The 22,777-nt window shown below is 39.9% G+C and overlaps 1 protein-coding gene across 4 annotated transcripts in view; it reads left to right on the top strand.

The window, feature by feature from the left end:
• The window catches only part of Mapkap1 (MAPK associated protein 1), a 239,235-nt gene that overhangs the window by 99,444 nt on the left and 117,014 nt on the right, over nucleotides 1-22,777 (top strand). For all 4 annotated transcript variants that reach the window (XM_048342838.1, XM_048342813.1, XM_048342831.1 and 1 more), the window contains exon 5: nucleotides 9,092-9,264. In XM_048342838.1, the coding sequence (XP_048198795.1) occupies nucleotides 9,092-9,264 (173 nt within the window). The remainder of the gene's footprint in view (nucleotides 1-9,091; nucleotides 9,265-22,777) is intronic.

Here is a 22,777-nt window from a genome sequence, read left to right as displayed (position 1 = left end):
TAAGTAGAAGAGATATAGCCTGTGTAGCTAGCTGGGACAGAAGACAAGAGGTAGTTGTGGTGGGTCTATTTTGAGCATAGTCTGAGGAGTCCTTCATTTCAGGAGGCTAACCCTAAACCTCTGCCATGTTCTAGGCCCAAGGAAAATGAAAAAATGGATGCAGCACAGTTTCTCCTGTTATGTAACTCGTAGTGGAATTGAAAGTGAGGACGGAGGTGGGGAGGTTAGGTACATAATAATGTGAAATTCTAGGCATATTTCTGGGAAAACAGAGAAGAGGAAACTATATTGGGCTTTACCTCTTGAAACAGAGGACAGTTGAATTTAAAGACCTCCTTCCTTCCCCCTCCTTCTGTTGTCAGTATTAGGGCTTGGACTCATTTCCTCCAGGTCTGCCTCCTGAATAGCTGCGAATGTAGGTGTAAACCACTAGCAACTAGCTGGTGTCAGTGTGTGTGTGTGTGTGTGTGTGTGTGTGTGTGTGTATAAAATTTGCTTTTCCAAATGAGTCACATATCATAAGCAAGTACATCATATTTGCTTTTCTGAGGGATTATTTGTCCAAAGTCTAAAGTCTAGCTGTTGAAGTGACAGTCAGGATTCAAACCTGGGTCCAGCTGACCCCAAGTCTGTGCTCTGAGCTATGACTCCATATACTTGAGCAATGATACACTGGGGCCAGATTGTGAAGGTTATTAACTGCCGTGCTAAGGAGCTGGGATGCTAGATCAGAGAGCTGGGAAGCTCTCCATCATAAGTTTCCGATTGGAATGGTCTGTGCGATGAGAAAGACCATATTCTTTGAAATAAGGAGATAAAGGTTTGGAGTGAGGAGAGATTTTAGAGATAAAGAGGCAGTTGGGACTGCAGTCGTCTTGCTGAGAGATGATGAAGGCTGAACTAGGGCAGAGAGAAAGGAAGGAGAAAGATTTGTGAGACATTTTAGGAGCGTTTGGATATAGAGGATGAGGCAGAAAGGAAAGATAGTTCCTAGTGTGGGTGACAGTAGATATTGAAAGCCTTAACTGAGAATGAATACAGAAGAGACAAGCATTTGAAGAGAAAAACTGGTGTTGGATATGTTGAACTTGAATATTTTCCAAATCTGCATTGGGACTCTCTCCCTCATTTAGGGACTGCTCTAGGGAGTGTCAATCAACTTCAAGTTTGCCAGCCAATTGTGGATTTACTGCTTTTATTTTTCTTCAATAAAAATTACTTAGCCTGCCAGAGGAACATATATGAATTATATTTTCAACAACTTATTTCCAGCAGCCTGTCATAGCACCTGGCACATAAATGTTCCTTTGTTTATTCTTTCTAGTGGTGGGATGGAACCTGGGGCCTTGCATGTGCCAGGCAAGTGCTTTACCACTGAACTACAGCCCTAGCCTACATGGTAGGCTCTTAATATTTGATTGATGCCTTAGTACACCCTGTATTTTCAGCATTTTCGGTCTCTTAGCTAATATTCTATAGTCTTCAGTGGTAGTTCCTTTATAATTTACTCTTTAGTTTGTAATTATATTGATTCTTTTGTTTCTATTATAACAGTAATGCTCATTCTAGAAAATGCAGAAAAATTTAAAGCAGAACATGAAACTAACTCCCAATCTCACATCTCAGAAGGAACTACTGCTCACCCTTTGGTGTATTGATGTGGTAGCTAAATATCATAAGTATCTTTGACCTGGACTAATGGTTCTATTAGATGAAGAGTAAATTTCTAGTCTAAGAGGCCTTTCCCAATCCCCATGAGTGTGACTGCCCCTGGCTTTCAGGATTCCTCTACTTTCTCTAAACAACTCAGCACAGTATAAGTCTGGTCTGTATTGTGTTTACTGGACTTGTCTTTAGAACATGGTGTTTCATTGGGTACTGTAGAAAGAATGAGTGACTGAGAAGGATAAAGTGGATCCAGTCCCCCTATCTATGTTGCCATACTTCTTGTCCTCTAATTTTGCCTCCATTTCCCCAATCCTTTATTAAGGAACACATAAATTGCCATGCAGTAAAACTGTATGACAGAATCTTTGTTTATTGCTACTTGCTTTTTAATAGTTTGATGTTAGGCCTTTGGAATATTGCTTTCCTTGATGGGTGATGAATGCTTTTAATCCTTTGGTCACCTTATTTTTTTTATAAGTTAATTACTTTCTATTATGTTGATGGATTGTTTTTATGTTTTAGATGATTTCCTCTAAATATTGCAACACAGGGACTATTAGATTGAGCTAACTGCCACCACCTTGAGCTTTTTCAAAAAAGCCTCCTTATTAAAAAATATATAATTTCAGGGTTTGTGTGAGGCACTTTCTCGTCATCAGTGCCTCAAGATGGAATTAGAAGATTAAAAAGACAAAGTGCTTCATTCATTTAATAAGTACTTACCATATTTATTGTGATAGTTTTCCCCACATTTGCCATTTTACTATGAAATGAGAATGATACAGGGATCTGCAGGAGTACATTAACTCTCAACAGTGAGACTTGACAACGTGTAGCCCCTCAATTCTCACTCCTGAGATCTTGTTCCTGCTGTGGGAGGCTGTTGTAGGCAGAGCTTTGGTTGTGCTATGAGGAAGAAAAGGGCAATTGCTTACGCCTATAAGGAATCTCTAGTCCACACTATTTTTAGGGCTCCTGCGACCTGCATTTTTAGCCCCATGCGATCATGAAATGAGCCTGAGTAAAAGAAATGTGTGAGGAAAAGAAAACTGTGACCCTGTCTAGCACATTGCTCTGCAGTTTACAAAAGCAGATTGCCATCTGTCATTGCGTGTGTCTCCATGTCCTGAGATACAATGATCCCAGTAACCCTTAGCTCTAGTTCTCAGGAGGAGGAGTAAGCAGAAATAAAAATGGAGAAGAGTGACAAGCAGTTGATCTTCATCTACACTGGAAGGTTGTTTGAGGGCCAGACACCTCTTCCAGATTCACTTTAACTCTTTGCCTTCTTAACAGGCTAGCTGTCAGGCTACTTGGAGAAGTCTTAGCCAGCCATTAGGATTATTTCCTCCAAACTGAAAAGCATCACTGGGGTTATGTGCTCTCTCTCTCACACAGGTGAGAGAGAAGGAGTTATGTAGAAGTACTGACTGATTCATAAAGACTCAGAAAAAAAGTTACTTGATCTAATGCTAGGTCACATGAAAATTGAAATTTCTCTTACATTTTTTCAAACTGTCTTATATTTCCTTATCCTGGTTCTGACCTTTATCACCTTAGAGTGATAGAACTGTAAGAAACCCATGTGGGGACTAAAGTTCCTCCACCTTCCTCTGTGACCAGGAAACAGGCCCAGAAGGAAGGGCAAAGAGATAAAGGAAACTTACACTTGTTGAGAACCTACCAGGTGTCCTTGTGTCAGTCATTTATACATTTTTTTTCTGTAGTCTTAATAGCTTCTTATTTTGCTGTTCTTATTATTTCTAATTGAGATGTGGTTTCACTATGTTAGGCTGGTCTCAAACTTAAGGATCTTCTTATCTAAACATCCTTATGAGCTGAGGCTACAGGTGCTACCATGTCAGACTTTTGAAGGTTCCAATATGCCAGTCTCCGTGCTAAGTATCCCATGGAACAGTGAACCAAGGCACTATCACTGCCCTCATGGAATTTCCAACATACATTGTATGTAATCATAACATATCTTAAATAAATAAAATGTGGATGAGAGAGTAACTGTAAAAGGGTCTTCTTTCTATAGCATTATCTGTGAAGGTTTGTCTGAGTAGAAGTCCTAGGAGCTGAACCTTAATGAAACAACAATAATAGCAAAAGTAATCCTCACATGGGCTTTACATTTTATGATGTAGTTTTATAATCATTTTGCATAGAGGAAACAAATCTGGAATTTTAATGACTGGTCCACAGGCACACATTAGAGGATAGAGTCAGGTATGCAGAGATACTGACAAAGACCCCTATAGATGTAGTGAATAGCACCTAAGGCCAAAAGTGGGAGATGCAGGTAAGCTATGTGCACACACATGTAACTACACTCATCCAGGGCACTTAGAAGGCCAGTGTAGCCAAACCCTGAGGAACAGGCAGGAGAGATAGCAATAAGTGATGTTGGAGAGCTGGGCTGGAGCCAGATTATATAGCATTTTGTCGGATTTTAATCAGTGCCTGGCAATTACTCTGAAGGAATTTAAAGAGGTATATAACACAATGAGGTGTGTATGTGTGTGTGTGTACATGCGTACATGTGTACTCTAGTGGTAGAATGTAGGGCCTTAGACAAGCACTGTACCACTGAGCTACACTCCCAACTCAATTATTTTGAAGCCTAACAAGTTGGAGTAGACAGAGGAACAGTAGGTGAGTTTGGAATCTATTTTTATAATAGTCCAGGTAAAATCTGATGGTATTTTGGTGGCAGTGGAGAAGGAGAGAAGTTAGATGGTTTGAAATAGTTTTCCATTTTTTATTGTGATAGAACTCATATAAAATTTACCATTTTAACCATCTTAAGTATCTAACTGTGGTTTTTTTAGAAATATATTCACAATGTTATGAAACTGTAATTCTAGAACATTTCTCTCAGTCACTACCCTGAAAGCCACAAACCTGTTAAGTCCCTTCTTCCCCATCTCCTGTCAACCTCTATAATCTACTGACTCTGTGAATTTGCCTATTCAAGACATTACATATAAGTGGGTTTAGACTGTATGTGAACTTATTGTCTGACTTCTTTCTTAGTAATGTTTTCAAGGTTCACCATATTGTAGCATGTATCAGTAATTCATTCCTTTTTATGACTAAGTAACATTTTGTTGTGTGGATTTGTTTATCCACTTATCAGTTAAAGGACATTTAGGTTTTCTCATTCTTTAGCTGTTATAAATAGCATTGCTCTGAACATTCAGGTCCAAGTTTTTATGTGAACATATGTTTTCAAATTGTCTTGAGTATGTACCTAGGAGGGAAATAGCTGGGTCATCTGGTAACTCTGTTTAGTATTTTGAGAAAGTGCCAAACAGCTTTTCACAATGGATGCATCATTTTGCATTTCCACTGGCAATGTGTGAAGCTCCAACTTCTGCATACCCTTATGAACTATTGTCAAGCATTTTATTGAGGGATTTGGGGGGGGAGTTTTTTTTTTATTAGAGCTATATTAAAGGTTATGAAATGGTATCTCTGAGGGCTAGAGATATGGCTCAAGTGATAGAATGCCAGCACTGAGCAAGAAAGCCAAGCTAGAGCTCAAGGCAATGAATTCAAACTTTGGTTCTGGAAAATTAAGATAAAAAACAGAAATGGTACCCTTGATTTTGATTTGCATTGTAATTGATTATATTGAACATCTTTTTGTATATTTGTTGACCAATTTTATATCTTCTTTATTTTTTCTGAATAATTACTTATTTATTGTCAAAGTGATATACTGAGGGGTTACAATTTCACACATAAGGCAAGTGGGTACATTTCTTGTACAATTTGTTACCGCCTCCCTCATTTCCCTTCCTCCTCCCTCCTCCTTTCCCTCTCCCTCCATGAATTGTTCAGTTGGTTTACACCAAATGGTTTTGTAAGTATTGCTTTTGGAGTCGTTTGTCTTTTTATCCTTTGTCTCTTGATTTTGATATTCCCTTCCCTAGTTCTAATACCATTATATACAGTATCCAGGGTACTCAGACAAGATACAGTGATAGCACAGGACAATCACAGGAATGGGATACAAAAGATTCAAATTCAAATTCAAATTTAATTATCTTTCTTATTTTATTTTTATGTTGGTCCTAGAGCCTAAACTCAAAGTCTAGGCACTATCCCTGAGAATATTTTTGCTCAAAGCTAGCATTCTACCACTTGAGCCACAACTCTACTTCCAACTTTTTTTGTATGTGTGGTTAATTGGAGATAAGAGTCTCATAGACTTTCCTTCATGTCTGAGTTGTCTTTGAACCACTTTTCTCAGAGCTCAGCTTCCTGAGTGGCTAGGAATACAGGCATGAGCCACTGGTACCTGGCTGGATTATCTTTTTATGTTGAGTTGTAAGAGTTCTCAAGATATTCTAGACTGAAGGCCCTTAACAGTTATGTAACTTGCAGCTGTTTCTCCTTCTATGCATTATCTTTTTACTTTCTTTTTTCTTTTCTTTCTTTCAAGATTTCTTTCTGTTTCTTTTTCTTTTTTTTTTTTTTTGGCCAGTCCTGGGCCTTGGACTCAGGGCCTGAGCACTGTCCCTGGCTTCTTCCCGCTCAAGGCTAGCACTCTGCCACTTGAGCCACAGCGCCGCTTCTGGCCATTTTCTGTATATGTGATGCTGGGGAATCGAACCTAGGGCCTCGTGTATCCGAGGCAGGCACTCTTGCCACTAGGCTATATCCCCAGCCCTTTCTGTTTCTTTTTCATGCTTTGAACTTAGGGTCTCATGCTGCTTGCTAGACAGGCACTCTACCACTTGAGCCATGACTTTAGTCCTTTTTTGCCTGTTTTTTAATTCCTTGCATTTTTTGCCTGTATAGACCTAGACTGCTATCCTCTTACTTATCTGGGATGACAGGCATGTGCCACTACATGTGGCTTGTTGGTTGAGATGGAGTCTCACTGACTTTTTGCCAGGGCTGGCCTTGAAGTACAATCCAGATCCCTATTTCTTGAATGGGCATGCCTAGTCAAGACATGACAGGTGTGCACCTATAACTTTCTTGATAATTTCATTTGTGGCACAGAGATTTAACTTTCCCTCCCTTCTCCTCTTCTTTCCTCCCCTCCCCTCTTTTCCTCTTCCCTCCTCTCTCTCTTTTTTTCAGTATTAGGGTTTAAAATCAGGGCCTCACATTCACTTAGCTTGCTTGGATGACTGGTGCCCTACCACTTCAGCCAAGTTTCCAGCTCTACTTTTTGTTAGTTATTTTGAAGATAGTCTTTCTTGAGCTGGCTTTGAACCATGATCCTCCAGATCACAGCCTCCCAGGGTACCACCATGAGCCATTGGTACTTGGCTTTAATTTAAACTTTTATTTTGAGACATAGTCTTGCTGGCCTTGAACATGATCTCTTGCTGCTTGTACTTTGAATTATTGCATAATCTAATAATTATATTATGTGTCTTTAAGAGTTTTATAGTTTTACCTCTTACATTTGTTCTTTGATTCATCTTTAATAAATGTTTTGATGAGGTAGGGGTTCACTTTTTTTTTTTTTTTTTTTTTTGCCAGTTCTGGGGCTTGGACTCAGGGCCTGATTGAACACTGTCCCTGGCTTCTTTTTGCTCAAGGCTAGCACTCTGCCACTTGAGTCACAGCGCCACTTCTGGCCATTTTCTGTATATGTGGTGCTGGGGAATCAAACTGAGAGCTTCATGTATAGGAGGCAAGCACTCTTGCCACTAGGCTATATCCCCAGCCCCACCTCCTTTTTTTTTTTTTTTTTTTTTTTTTTTGCCAGTCCCGGGGCTTGAACTCAGGGGCCTGGGCACTGTCCCTCTTCAGCTCAAGGCTAGTGCTCTACCACTTGAGCCACAGCGCCACTTCTGGCTTTTTCTGTGTATGTGGTACTTCATGCTTGTTGGGCAAGCACTCTACCACCAAGCCACATTCCCAGCCCCAAACAGCAGGTTTTAAGGACAGATGTTGAAGAATCATGCCTGTGGTCCTCGTTACTCAGGAGGTAGAGATCTAGAAGGCCTGCCCAGGCAAAACAGTTCACGAGGCCCTCATCTCAACTCCAAGCTGGATGTGTGTAGTGCATGCCTATTATCCCAGCTTTGTAAGAGGCATGGATAGGAGGAACACAGTCCATACCAACTGGGAAACAAATGCAAGACCTTATCTCAAAAAATAACTATGGCCAAAAGGAGTCTAGTAGTAGAGCAACTGCCCAGTGAGCATGTGGCTCTGAACTCAAATACCAATACTGCCTTTAAAAAAAATTAAAAGATGCACCTGAAGATTCGTGGAGGTTTGCTGACTAGTGCGAGAGCTTCAGAGAGCAGAGTGGAGGGCTTAGGGTTGAGGAGGATGGAGGATACCTAGAGCAGTGTGAGATGGGTAGTAGCGGAACTAGAACTTGGGGGCACTGGAGTAACAGAAGTACTGCATGAGGGAACACACCCTTGAAGACTCTGGGAAGCCAAGCATGTGATCCCAGTGTAGATGCTTCTCCAGAGAGAACAGCATCATCCTAGGCTGCTTGTCTCAGTAGTATGATGATTGCTGAGGAGGACAACTGATGCCAAGGTCAAATGCTGTCTTCCAGGGTCATACTGAGTTATTGACAAAGGTGCTAAACACACACGTCAACTCTCCTTGACACTCCTATTTATTTCTTTTCTCTTTTGCTGGTCCTGGGGCTTGAACTCAGGGCCTGGGCACTCTCCCCAAGCTTCTTTATGCTCAAGGCTAGCATTCTCCCACTTGAGCCCTAGCACCACTTCTGGCTTTTTCTTTTCTTTTTTTTTTTTGGCCAGTCCTGGGCCTTGGACTCAGGGCCTGAGCACTGTCCCTGGCTTCTTCTTGCTCAAGACTAGCACTCTGCCACTTGAGCCACAGCGCCGCTTCTGGCCGTTTTCTGTATATGTGGTGCTGGGGAATCGAACCTAGGGCCTCATGTATCCGAGGCAGGCACTCTTGCCACTAGGCTATATCCCCAGCCCCACTTCTGGCTTTTTCTGAGTGATTTGTTGGAGATAAGAGTCTCATGGACTTTCCTGCCCAGGCCAGCTATGAACTGTGATCCTCAGATCTTACCCTCCTGAGTAGCTAGGATTGTAGGCGTGAACCACTGGCACCCAGCCTATTTATTTCTTAGTAGTGCTCGGTTACCATCCTGCTGGCAGAGGCTGGACCATTACACCAATAGAAAATGAATGCTAAAGGAAGGAGACCCTTTAAATTACACAGCACTTCCACTTGGGAGCAGCCTGGGCTCTGAGCAGATGAGAAATGCCCATGCTGAGGCAGAGAACATGGCTCAAGTTGAGGCCCTGGGTTCAATCCCCAGTACTTTGAAAAGAAAAATAAAAGAGGAAGAGAGCAGTACTGATTCAGCCTCTAGGAGTGGTCATTGTGGCCCTGGAGGGTGTGCGTGGCTGTGGTTCTGTGCTCTCTTCTCATGCGTGTGCTCTGTCCACAGGGTCATGTAGGTACAACAGCAACCAAGAAGATTGACGTCTACCTCCCCCTGCACTCGAGCCAGGATAGACTGCTGCCAATGACCGTGGTGACAATGGCCAGTGCCAGGGTGCAGGACCTCATCGGGCTCATCTGTTGGCAGTACACAAGTGAAGGCCGGGAGCCCAAGCTCAAGTAATCCTTTCTCTCGTTTCTGGCGGTCTCTTAGCGAGTAAAGCTGCAGTCTTGGTCAAGTCGGTCCATTCCGGCATTGGCCTGGAATCAGTCCTCCCCAGTGATCCAGCTCAGAATACTCAGAGCTTCCTGGGCCTATGTATCTCAGACTTACTTCATGTCAACCACTAGCAAAATAGACTTCTGACTTTCTGAATCTGGACATGAAAAAATTAATTTGAATAATTTCTTAACAAATTGTATGCTTTTCTGCTACTTTCCCCCCCCTAACAAATTGTATGCTTTTTATGCTGATAAAAGCAGCATGGCAGGGAACTGATGTTTGCTGGGCACCTACTATGAGCTGGCACTGGGCAGGGCTCTTCATTCTAGGTGTGTTTGAGTCTCTCATCTCCCTCTAAGGTCAGGGCTGTTACTTCTGGAGGTTACAGCAATGGGAGATGGCACATCAGGGGTTGATTTTATATAATTAAATTACTTCTGCCTCTTGCAGAACTTAGAAGTTTTCCTTATTAGCACAGTCATTACGTTCAATGATGTTAAGATGTGCTTGAAAGTAGAATCTCTGTGCCTGTATGTTTCACCTTGAACATTAAAGCACTTTGCTTCCCCTGCTTGAATTTCTTCTTCAACAGGTGTTCTGTTATGGCTTCACATGCTTTTCCCTGCAGTAGGGTTTGGAATATACCAGAATGTCTTCTCTTTTGCCTTTGGAGACAGTATCTTGCAACATAGCTTAGGCTTACCTCAAATTTGTGATCTTTCCACCTCAGCTTCCTGAGTACTAAGATTACAGACTTATACTACCATACCTGGATTCCAGGTTCTTACTGAAATTGCCTGGATAACTTAGGAGTATAAAAATCATCTTTATTGTTCTTGTGGCACTAGAAAGCCTTTGCAGTCAAAATACCTGCTCGGCTCAGACAAGGGTGGAATCAGTGGAGTCAGCCTAGCATTTCATGCCATCAGTTTAATAACTATTAAAAAAAAAAAAAAGGCAACAGTAAAACAATTCCATTTCTATTTTTAGGTTATTATTTAAGAACTAGTAAATACTTGCTCTGATTTTATAAATTCTACCTCTTTTTATATTGCATTTATCTTATTATTTATTTATTTATTTATTTATTTTTGCCAGTCCTGGGGCTTGAACTTAGGGCCTGATCATGGTCCCTGGCTTCCTTTGGTTTAAGGCTAGCACTCTACCCCTTGAGCCACAGTGTCACTTCTGGCTTTTTCTGTTTATGTGGTACTGAGGAATCAAACCCAGGGCTTCATGCATGCTAGGCAAGCACTCTACCTCTAAGCTACATCCCCAGCCCCTATTTTATTATTATTAAACAACCTATTTATTGTTAATCCTTGAGACATAACATTTAAAAAACCACACACACACCAAAGTATTTTGCTGATCATGATGACACCCATAATCTCAGTGCTCAGGAGGCTACGATGGCCAGCCTCAAGACCCTGTCTCAAAATTTAAATTTAATAAAATAATTTTTTTTCTAAAGTAAAGTATTTAGGGGAGAAAGCAGCACTTAGAATATTTTTGTAACTGGTCAATAGCACCATGATTGTTTAGAAAATACTGATTTTTGTTGCACCTAAGATCTTTTAGGATGTTACCATTTTTCACTAAGACAGTGTCAGAAATTCATGTTTAGTGATGTTACCCACTCTTAGCAGGAAAGTCTATGTTTGGGAAAATGGTGAAGCTTTTACAATAGTGGACACAACAAGTTTAGCTTGGAGCCTGAAATTTTATCCTTGGGAATAAATATTGTAACTTGCTTTCCCTGAAGTGATAGACTATGGTTAAAAAAAAAAAAAGTTACCAGAGACTTAAGCCTGAGTATATAGTGTCAGTTGTTCTCTTAAGTAAAAATAAGTTTTTCTGAGCAAAGTGAATAGAATTGTCACAGGGACAGCCACCATACTGGCCTGCAGGAACAGTATATGTGCCCATTTCCCATCTACAATGTTAAGATGAGGGTGCAGGCCTAAGAATTAGTAGCAGTAATAGTTTTTATTACTTTTGAAGAACAATGAGACTGTCATCTTTATTTTGCAAATGTACTATTTTTGCTTTTAAGTGTGTGGGCAGTGAAGAATCCAAGGACAACCGTTTGGCACTGTTGTCTTGATTTGTGGTGCCAGCAGTTTTACTCAGAATTGTTTGTGCATTTCTCAATGTAAATGTGAGCACAATGCAAAAAGGCAAATAATGTATTCTTAACGAAAGTACGTTTTGCCTTAGGAACCCATAGAGGTCTACTGACCACACTGATAACCAATGACTTAAAGTAGGAATTATCAGCATCAGAAAGCTGGGCATGAGAGAAAGGATTGTCAGCAAGAGGTAATGGTGAATAAAGAAACTCAATATAAATTGGTAAATCAGGTTAAATATTGATTAACAGTAAAATGTAAGGGGGTTAAAAAAAAAAGGCCTGAAATTTTAGATGAGAATGTCAAGAATATGGGAGGGAAAAGGTCATTGGGTTACTACATATTACCTACATGTAAAGCATGCTCCACTTGAGTCTGATTAAAGAGGCAGGAAGAGCTGGAGATAGGGCTCAAATGGTAGAACATGCAAGTCTCTTGAGTTCAAATACCAGTTCCTCCAGAAAGAGTAGATAGAGCAGGGAGCTAGAGGGAGAGAGGAAGCGAGGGAAAGAGGGAGAGGGAGAGAATTTGGATATGTATTACTGGGGTTGGAGGTGTGAACTTGGCCATGGGCTTGCTAGGCTAAGTGCTCTTCCACTTAGCTGTGCCTCCAGCCCTTTTAGTTTGGTTATTTTTCAGGTAGGATCTTGCTCTTTACCTTGGCTAGCCTGGGACTGTGATCCTCCTACCTTTGTTGAATTGGGGTCTTGTTAACATTTTTTGCCTGAGCTGGCTTGAAGCCATGATCCCCCTGATCTCTGCCTTTCCAAAGGAGCTGGGATTACAGGAGAGTTACCTAACCCAGAACCCCATTATCCTTTCATAGGTAGCTTATATAATTATTTTTACTTAAGTAGTTATACAAAGGGGTTTCAGTTCAACATGTAATCAAATTTTATTTTTTAGTTTTGTACTGGTCCTTGAACTCAGGAACTGGGCAATGTCTCTGATCTTTGTGCTCAAGGCTAGCACTGTACTACTTGAGCCACAGCTCGACTGGTGGCTTTTTTTTTTCATCTGTGATCCTCAGATTTTAGCCTTCAGAGTAGCCAGGACTACAGGTTTGAGCCACAAGCATCTGGCTTCAATTTTTATTTTTAATAACTGATAATATCGGTTTCATGCCAGTCAGTTCATTCTGTTTTGTTTTGATGCTTTGTTTTCTTTGTTAAAATTTCTAAATAGACAGGTTTTTTTTTTTATTACTATAAAGGTGATGTATAGAGGGGTTACCGTTACGTAAGTCAGGTAAAGGAGTACATATCTTTTTCTTTTTGTTGGTTGTGGGACTTGAACTCAAGGCCTTTTCATTTAAGACTACTGTTCTACCATTTTGACCACAGTGCCACTTTTGGTTTTTTGTTGATTAATGGGAGATAAAGAGTCTCTCAGATTTTTCTGCCGGGGTAGAAATCCTGAGTATCTAGGATTGTAAGCGTGAGCCACTGCCGACCGACTAGAGTACACTTTTTTTTTTCTTTTTTGGATAATGTCACCCCTTCCCTAACTCTCTAAATAGACAATTTTTTACTTTTTTTTTTTTTTTTTTTTTTTTTTTTTGCCGGGCTTGGGGCTTGGCTTGGACTCAGGGCCTGAGCACTGTCTGTTGGCTTCTTTTTGCTCAAGGCTAGCACTCTACCTCTTGAGCCATAGTGCCACTTCCAGCCTTTTCTGTTCATGTGGTGCTGAGGAATTGAACCCAGGGCTTCATGCATGCTAGGCAAGCACTCTACCACTAAGCCACATTCCCAGTCCAAATCTTACTTATTTTTTATTGTCATTATGAAGGTGATGTACAGAAGGGTTAGTTACATAAATCAGACAATAAGTATATTTCTTTCCGAGCAGTGTCACCTCTTCCCTCGTTTTCTTTCAGTTTTTCCCTCCTGACCCGCCTCCTCTACAAGTTGTATAGTTCATTTTTTAACATAGTGTCTGGTGAGCACCATTGTTGCATTTGTTTACCCTTTGTCCCACTATTTCTGTGCTCCCCTCTTACCCTCCCTAAAACAGATAAACATATACAAGAAAAAAGGTACAGAAATCAAAAACATTGACAAAGGAGAGGGGGGAAAAGGCAAAATAACACCTCAAAATCCTCATTTCTATTTTTTGGAGTTCATTTTGATAAACATCATTTTATATGATCACACGCACAGCGCTATTGATAACCTTTGTGATCCTCTCCTAAGAATATCCTCCTTTGGTCTCACTGTGTGAATGTTTAGAGTCCTGTCTAAGTATAATTTTTTTTGTCTTTTGCCATCTATTGTGTTTAATTGTAGATTTATATGCGCATTCTAGTTACCACAAATGAGGAAAACAATACAACTTATGTTTCTTTGGGTCTGACCTACTTTGCTTAATATAATATTTTCCAAGTCTTTCCATTTCCTTATGAATGGTACAATATCATTTTTTTCTCATGAAGCATAGAATTCCATTGTGTATATGTATCACATTTGATCCACTTGTCTGCTGAGGGGCATTTGGGTTGATTCCATAGCTTGGCTGTGGTAAACTGCTGATAGCTTTAGTGTGGCCTTGTTTGTGGTCTATTGGATATATTCCCAGGAGTGGAATTGCTGGGTCATAGGGAAGCTCTGTGTTTAGTCTTTTGAGGAACCTCTGCTTTCCAGAGTGGTTGAACAAGTTTACTTTCCCACCAACTGTATAGTAGCATTCCCTTTTGGCCACACCCCCGACAGCATCTATTATTGTTAGCTTTCTTGATAATGGCCATTCTAACTGGGGTGAGGTGAAATCTCAATGTTGTTTTGATTTGCAATTCTTTTATGGCCAGAGAAGTTGAACATTTTTTCATGTGTCTATTGGGCATTCTTACTTATTCTGAGAAGTCTCTCTTCATGTCTTTAGCCCATTTATTAATTGGGTTACTGTTTCTTTGAGGGTTTGTTTATTTGGGGGGAGGTTACTTCTTTGAGCTGTAAGTATATTTTAGGTACAAGGAGCTTCTCTGATGTAAAAATGTTCTCCCATTCTGTGGGCTTTCTGTTTATCTTGCTAGCTATGTCCTTTGCCACACAGAAACTCGTCACTTTGATGCAATCCATTTATCCAGTCTTTCTTTGATTTGTTATTATTCTGGATCTTTATTTAGGCAGTTTTGACCTATCCCCTAGTGTTTCCACTACTCCTTCTTGTAATATTTTCATGGTATCATTACCAGTAGAGCATAGTGGTACACCCTGTAATCCCAACATTTGGGAGATGGAGGCAGGAAATTAGTGAGTTTGAGGCCAGTCTGATTCTGTCTCAGAAACAATAACAAAAATATCTAGATCACTTAAAAATTTTTAAATATTATGTTTTAGAAGTTTTATAATTTTTTGTTTTATATTTAGATCCATGATTCTGGGTTGGGGATGTAGCTCATTGATAGAGTGCTACTCAGCACATGTGAAGAAAGAGGCCATGGGTTTGATCTACCACACAGTTGGGGCCTACAATCTAGAGTTTCTTTGGGGGAACGATAGAAGGTTTGTGTCTAAATTTCACATTTTTATATGTGGATATCTGCTTGTTCCAACATCATTTGTTGAAGACTATTTTTTTTCCATTAAATTGCCTTTGCACTTAATGTCAAAGATAGCTGAGTATTTCTGTGGGCCTTTTCCTGACCTGTAAGATTTTTAAAAACATTCCTTAATTTATACTTCTCCATTAAATTCAAAAATGAAACAATATCTTTTGAGTAACATTCACTTGTGAGAGAAATGTAAAATTCAGTGAGGTTTTACCCTGTCATGAACTTGAGATATACACTTCCTCTTCACACAAAACCACATATACTTGCCTTCATAGATAATTTAAGGGACTTTCAAGGGTAATTTTGACTCTTCTCATTTTTTGTGCGGAAACTTTAGTCATGTATTATGACTCTCTCATACACTAAAATGGCTCTTTCTTACCTTCTTCCTTTCAGTTGTCCCTTAGGCATTCAACACAATTTCTCAGGTTTCTCAGCTTCTGTTGTTGTTTATCAGGCTACTGATAGGTGAGCTACTAAGAGCCAGAAGTGTTTACCTTAAACTAAAAACAGAAGTGGAGTGTTGTGGAACTTTCAGGCTGTAGAGCAGGGTTGTCAGAATATAATACAAGCTGCAAATGTCATGCCTATTTGTAATTTTAAATTTTCCAATAGTCACTTTGTAGCATTATATCCAAAGTAATATTATTTCCACATATATAATCTATAATCTATTAAATAAAACTGTGTTTAATATTTTGTAGTTGTATTAAATATAAACATTAAGTATATAATATAACTAATATTTTATATATAATATCAAATATATTTGATATTTTACATGTTTTATATATTTGGATAGATAGATGTTTTGGTTATAAATCTTTAATAATTGACAGTGTTTTGGTTTTGATTTTGTGCTGGTACTCTGCTTAAAGTCAGGGCTTCATGCTCTTGCTTAGCCTTTTTACTCACAGAGCTGGTGTTTTACCACTTGAGCAACACCTTCAATATACCTTCAGCTACACCTTCAGGGTTTTTTGTTGTTGTTGTTGTTGTTTTGTTTTGTTGCTGGTTAATTGGAAATAGAGTCGCCTAGACTTTTTTTTGGCTTCAAACTATGATTCTCAGATCTCAGCCTCCTGAGTAGCTACAATTATAGGCATGAGCCACTGGTGCCCAGCATGTTTGCCTTTTACAGTATATTTCAACGCAGACTAACCGCATTCCAAAAGTGCTCAGTAGCCACTTGTGCGTTATGACTACTATATGGGATAGTGTAATATATACCAAGATATGGGATAGCATGCAGTGGAGATCACCATTCTGTAGTGGAGTTAATTCATTCTAATGTAACTCCAGTTATCTGGAGTCCTTGGAGAAAATTCATGGGTTTTACAGATAGCTGTATTAAGCATCTTAACTTCATTTGAATGATTTTTCAAGTCCGTTTAGCACTGGGACTTGAACTCAGTTTTGCTTGGCAGGCACTCTACCACCTAAGCCTCCACTCATTTTTGCACTAGTTATTTTGAGATACTTTTTTCCCAGGTCCATACTTGGACTGAGATCCTCCTATTTTATCCTTCTCACTATCGCTCCAATAACCCGTGCACACACTCATTCTTAGCTTCTTCTGTTTAAATATTCTTGTGGACTTTTCTTTGTCCAGGCTATTCTAGAACTGTGATCCTCTCAGTCTCATTCCCCCCTGTAGCTGAAATAATAGGCACATACTAACGCTCCCAGCTATTAATTGAGAAGGTTTGTTTTCAGCTTTTTGCCCAGATTAGCCTTGAACTGGCATTCTTCTAAGCTCAATGTCTTGAGTAACTAGGATTACTGGCATGAACCACTGTTCCAGCTTGGTCTGTCATCTCTGAGTATAACATAGTGGTTAAAATTGAGGGATGCATTGGTGTTATATCTCTTGTAACATTGCAGTAAAGTAGTCTTGAATAAATTACTTAAATTTTATGTAATATGGTGTTTTATGAATGAAGTGAGATGGAAACTAATAAGATTGTCATGAGTAAAATGAAAAAATATATAGCAAATGCTCAATGAATGTTTTTTACTAGCTCTGGTGGACATGCCTATAATTTCAGCACTTGGGAGGTAGAGGCAAGTCCAGCCTGGGATACGTAGCAAGTTCCATCCAGACCCACCTGAATTACATACCAAGATTCTGTCTCAAAAACCAACCCATTAAAAACATTCATTTCTACTGCTATTGAAAACTGTAACATTAGCCAGCTTTTACTACAATCAATACTAGTGGTATTCGGCGATAGTAGCATAATTTATCCCTTTCTTAATATCCCAAGATTCTATTGTGCTGTGATACTTCAGGGCCCCATGAGCTCATGACATGACAGCATTTAGGAATATAGTGTGTTTCTAGACACCTTTGCTATCATGATTCTTTCTTGTGTTCCTCATAGTTCCCTATTGCACTGCCTGCATAGACACCTGTATCTAGTCTTCTGTCCTTCCTAGCTCACTGCTTGTTTCTATTTTATGGTCCTTGGAGTCATCATTAAGAAACACTCGCCTAAATAATGCAGCCTAAGTGGTCCCTCCCCTCTGACAACTCCCAGCTTCACTTGGTGTATCCGAGCCTTTATCTTCTTTAGCTGGCAACAAGACCCTCTCCATGTTTGCTGTTTTCTAATTAGGAATGCCTTTCCTCTTTTCTCCAAAGTTCTGTGCTCTGGCTATTGTTCCTCTCCCTCACCTCTGGCCACTACTTAGATGGTTTTTAAAATTTTTTTAAATTAATTTATTTATTGTCAAAGTGGTGTACAGAAGGGGTTACAGTTTCATACGTAAGGCAGTGAGTACATTTTTAATCAAATTTGTTACGTCCTCCCTCATCCCCCCTCCCCAGTTGTACAGTTGGTTTACAGCATATTGTCTTGTAAGTATTGCTGTTGTATTGGTTCACCTTTTACCCCTTGTCTCTCCATTTTGATGTTACCCTTCCCTTCCCTAGTTCCAATAAACGTATATACAATATCCAGGGTACCAAAATCAGTTACAATGACATCAGGTGTAAAACCATGGGGAAGAAAGACAAAAGAAAAAGGCATAATTTTACATGGCATGTTAAAAATAATAGCAACAATGATAAACCACTTATTTCCATATCTTAGAGTTCATTTCACTTAGCATCATCTCATGTGTCATATGTACTAGCTATTGAGCTATTGTGATCTTCTGCTAGGACTATCCTAGATGTGTACTAATTATTACCATTGAGGGAAACCATAGGGTCTCATGTTTCTTTGAGTCTGGATCACTTCACTTAATAAAAATTAAGTTCCCCCAAACAAATCCTCAAAGAAACAACTGTCCCCTTAATAAACGGGCTAAAGACTTAGAGACTTCTCTGAAGAGGATATGCGAATGGCCAAGAAGCACATGAAGAAGTGCTCAACATCACTGGCCATAAAAGAAATGCAAATCAAAACAACATTGAGATTCCACCTTACTCCAGTAAGAATGACCATTATCAAGAAAACTAATAACAGATGATGTCCAGGATGTGACCAAAAGGGAACCCTACTACACTGTTGGTAGGAGTGTAAACTTGTTCAACCACTCTGGAAAGCAGTGTGGAGATTCCTCAAAAGGCTAAACATAGAGCTCCCCTATGACCTAGCAACCCCACTTACGGGCATCTACCCAAAAGATTATAAACAAGACCACATTAGAGCTACCAGCACAACTGTGTTCATCACAGCACAATTTACCATCTCTAAAATATAGGACCAATCCAGATATCCCTCAGTAGATGAATGGATCAAAAAAATGTGGTACATATGCTACTGATGTATTTATTGTCTCTATAGTTTCACATTCCTCTATTCCTTCAGCAAATACTTTTGGAGACCCAAGGTCCTAGTTATAGAGGTTAAAATGGAAGAGATAAATGCTGTTGCTTCACTCAAAATATTTACAGTTGGGGAAGGAGAAATTATCAAATGTAATAGAGCTTTGTAACTGGCTCATTTCACTTATCATCTGTATTCATTCATGCATCCTACAAATATTTATTGAGTATTTTTTATATCCCAGGCATTTTGCTGGGTGTACGGTACTTAGTGGAATTTCAGCATCTAGTGTGGGAGGTGGACAAATAACTAAAATTAATTAAAATAATTAACCTACATAATGTTTATTTTAAAATGGTGTTAAATTGTCAGATACCAATAGCTTACACCTGTAATCCTAGCTATTCAGGAGGCTGAGATCTCAGGATCTTGGTTCAAAGCCGGCCTGGGCAGGAAAGTCCATTAAACTCTTAACCTTCAATTAACCAGCAAAAAAAAAACCCAAAAAACTGAAGTGGAGCTGTGACTCAAGTGGTGGAAGAGTGGTAACTCAGGGACAGTACTCAGCTTAATTCCCAGGACTGGCACATGCGTGGGCACGCATGCGTGTGTGTGTGTGTGTGTGTGTGTGTGTGTGTGTGTGTGTGTGTGTGTGTGTTTTAAGTACTCTGAAATTAAGGAATGCCATTATGAGAGCCAGAGAGACATTTCTTAAGAAAATGACCAGAGACATTTGGGTGGAGTATTCTGGCAGCTGAAACCGCATGACAGAAAGAAGCTTACTGTAGCCTGGCAGGAAGGAAGGCCAGCTGGACTGAAACACAGAGAAGAGCAAAGGAAACAAAATGGCATAAGACTGAGAGGTGTTAAGGGGGACCATGGGGACTAGAAGTGGGAAGATTCTGGAAATGTTTGAGAGGTAAAACTCACAGGATAAGGATGCATTAAGTATGTCAAGCATGGGAGAAGAGTGGCTCCAAGATGTTTCCCTGTCGTTTAACTTGCATGTCTTTATGCTTTGTTGTGCCCTTCATTGAAATAAGGAGCCTCTGCAAAATCAACTTTTATTGGCTTTTGGAGTATGAACAGGCAAGGCCAGCATGGATTCTGTTTTCTGCCTGTTAATTTGAGATGGCTTTGCTATATCTAAAGGGATGTTTTGAATACTCATATTTGTTTGGAGTTCAGAGGAGAAAAGAGAAATCAGCTGGTAATATGAATGGGGAGGGCTGCATGTACATTGAAGCCTACCTCATGGATGAGTGAAAAGAAAGAAGAGCCTAAAACTGAACACTGAAGAGCTATGTGGATATGATGTGCTAGAAAATAGGCTCAGACTAGGGTTAATGAAGAGTTTGGTTTTGGATGTAATGAAGGCTGAGATTACTCAAAAGATATCTAAGAGAAGGCTTGGGAGTAGTTGCATAGATGTGGGTTTGTGTCTGGACCATGTCAGTTTTATGACTTGTATTCTCCAGTCCCTAACACAGGGTAGTAAATAATCTGTGGAATGGATGAGAGAGCATGGGAACATTCAGAGATCTGGTCTGAGATGAGCCACCCTTGCCCTTCCAGGGATACTTTTTGCCAAGTGCCTGCTGAGGCAGATTTCAGACTATGCACAGACCTATACCAGTAAAACCCACCAAGCTGGACATTCTCAGCCTGCTCATGTTCTTACTTTTCATAGAAAGAAGACCCAGTATATAACTGCTAGAGTCACCATTGCTAGGTGATGGATTGGGAGATAAAGCAGTGGGAGCCTTGTGCTGGTGGCTCATGCTTGTAATCCTAGCTACTCAGAAAGCTAAGATCTGAGGATCATGATTCCAAGCCAGCCTTGTCAGGAAACCCTGATAGGACTGTTATCTCCAGTGAACCACCAAAAATCCCTAAGTGGAGCTGTGGCTCAACTGATAAAGCTCTACCCTTGAGCAAAAAAGCTCAGGGACAGTGCCCAGGCTCTGAGTTCAAGCCCCAGGACCAGCACCAAAAAAATGTACTGGAGTGCCCATTGTGTGTCACAAACATGCTAGGCACATTAATTGTATTATCTTATTCCTTGTATCAGCTTTGTATGTCATAGATGACATTTTTTTTAGGAGCGATTAAATACTTTCTTAACAAGTGTCATAGGAAAGAAAGAAAATCAACCAAGCAACAGATCTTGCAAATTCGAATTTTTTTGAAATTAAAAAAATAAAAACAAGTTCAAGTTCAGAATTCAACCTAGGTCTGTCTCTGTTTCCCTTGCTCTTAATAACTATTCTATTCTTTACTGAGAAATGAGGCTCTTGTCATGAGAAGCATCAGACACTAGTCATCTAGGATACTTCTTCCCTAGTTTTTCCTCGTTCCTTCAAATATTCTATCCCTCACTCCCTTCATTCCACAAAGCATTACATGTTGTACACACCATCTCCCACACTATGCTAGGCTCGGGGATACAGAGTCATAGACATTTCTGGCCTCAGGGTCCAGGCTAATGGTTGAGACAGATATCTAGTCATCCTTCCTTGGCTGCAGTGTCATTGAAACTTCTAGAACAATGGATATCCAGAGTGCTTATAGGACCACAGAGAGGGTTTTTCTGGTTCGGCCTGGATTGAGTGGGAGTGGCAGGGAAACCTGATAGAATAGAAATGGTACTTGGTGTATCTCAATGACATGAGCCCCTAGGAACAGAGGCTCCAGGCTGATGGGCTACACAAACAGTAATGGGAAACGAGCATGTGACCAGCTGAGGGAATTTAAGCAGTAGGTGTGGCTGGAGCCAAACGCTTGTGTTCTGGAATGGTGTGAGGCCACAGGGAAGGCAAGACAAAGTACAATGGAAGGTGCTGTGGAAGCTAGGTACTTTCAGTGGTCTTAAGGTAAATTTAAAAATCGTGAAAGGCTTTAAGCATGGTGACAGTCCCACATTTGTTTCTGAAAGCTCCCTCTGGTAGTAGGATTGAGAATGTATGTTTATAAAGGGATTTATGAGGTTTTCTTTCTTTTTTTTTTTTTTTTTTGCTAGTCCTGGGGCTTGAACTCAGGGCCTGAGCACTGTCCCTGGCTTCTTTTTGATCAAAGCTAGCACTCTGCCACTTGAGTCACAGCACCACTTTCAGCTTTTTTCTATATATGTGGTGCTGAGGAATCGAACCCAGGGATTCATGTATACGAGGCAAGCACTCTACCACTAGGCCATATTCCAAGCTCCTCATGAGTGTTTGAAATCTATAATTCTGCTAAGTGAATTATGGAACATCATGACTTCCAGAAATGATGGAATTGGCAAAAAAGAATATTAAAACTTAATACAAATTGTCCCGCATGTATAAGACAAACAACTTTATAATGAACATGATGAATATAGAAGTAAAAGGTATTTGCTGGACATGGTCGTGCACATCTGTAATTCAAACTACTTGAAAGGCAGAGATAGAGAACATCACAGTTCACAGCTAGCCTGGGAAAAAAGTTGATGATACCTCCATCTAAACAAAATGAACCAGGTGTGCGTCATTATGTGTTATCATGAAGATATAAGGGTGGTGCATGTGTATAATCATTGCACCTGCAGTAGTAGGTATAGGTAGGAAGATCATAGTTCAAGGTTGGCTGTGAGGAAAACCATGAAACACTATCTAAGAAAACAATAACTAAAGCAAGATGGAGGGGTCTCAAGTGAAAGAGTGATTCCTAGCAAACAGGAAGCTCTGAATTCAAATGCCAGTCCTCAGAATATGACTATGATGCCATTACAATAGAAGCTATCCTTTTAAAAAGAAACTCAGAGCAATACAAAGGTTTTGTTTCCAGTAGAAATTAGTGAACATTTTCTCTGTAAAACTTCTCTACCAGAAAATTTAGTTTAACTGTTTTGGTATGAGGTTGCTGTGGCTTGATAAACTTTATAGTGTTATTTGTCAATTTTTATTCCCCATTTTATGGGGATTTTGAAGAAAAGGAATTCTTAACAGTCTTAAAATTGTTTTTGTGTGACTTCAGCAAGATGAACCTCTGA

This window comes from Perognathus longimembris, chromosome 1 (assembly GCF_023159225.1).
Source record: "Perognathus longimembris pacificus isolate PPM17 chromosome 1, ASM2315922v1, whole genome shotgun sequence".
Lineage (NCBI taxonomy): Eukaryota > Metazoa > Chordata > Mammalia > Rodentia > Heteromyidae > Perognathus > Perognathus longimembris.
Note: the sequence above shows the minus strand (reverse complement) of the source record. Positions and strands in the feature narration are given on the sequence as shown.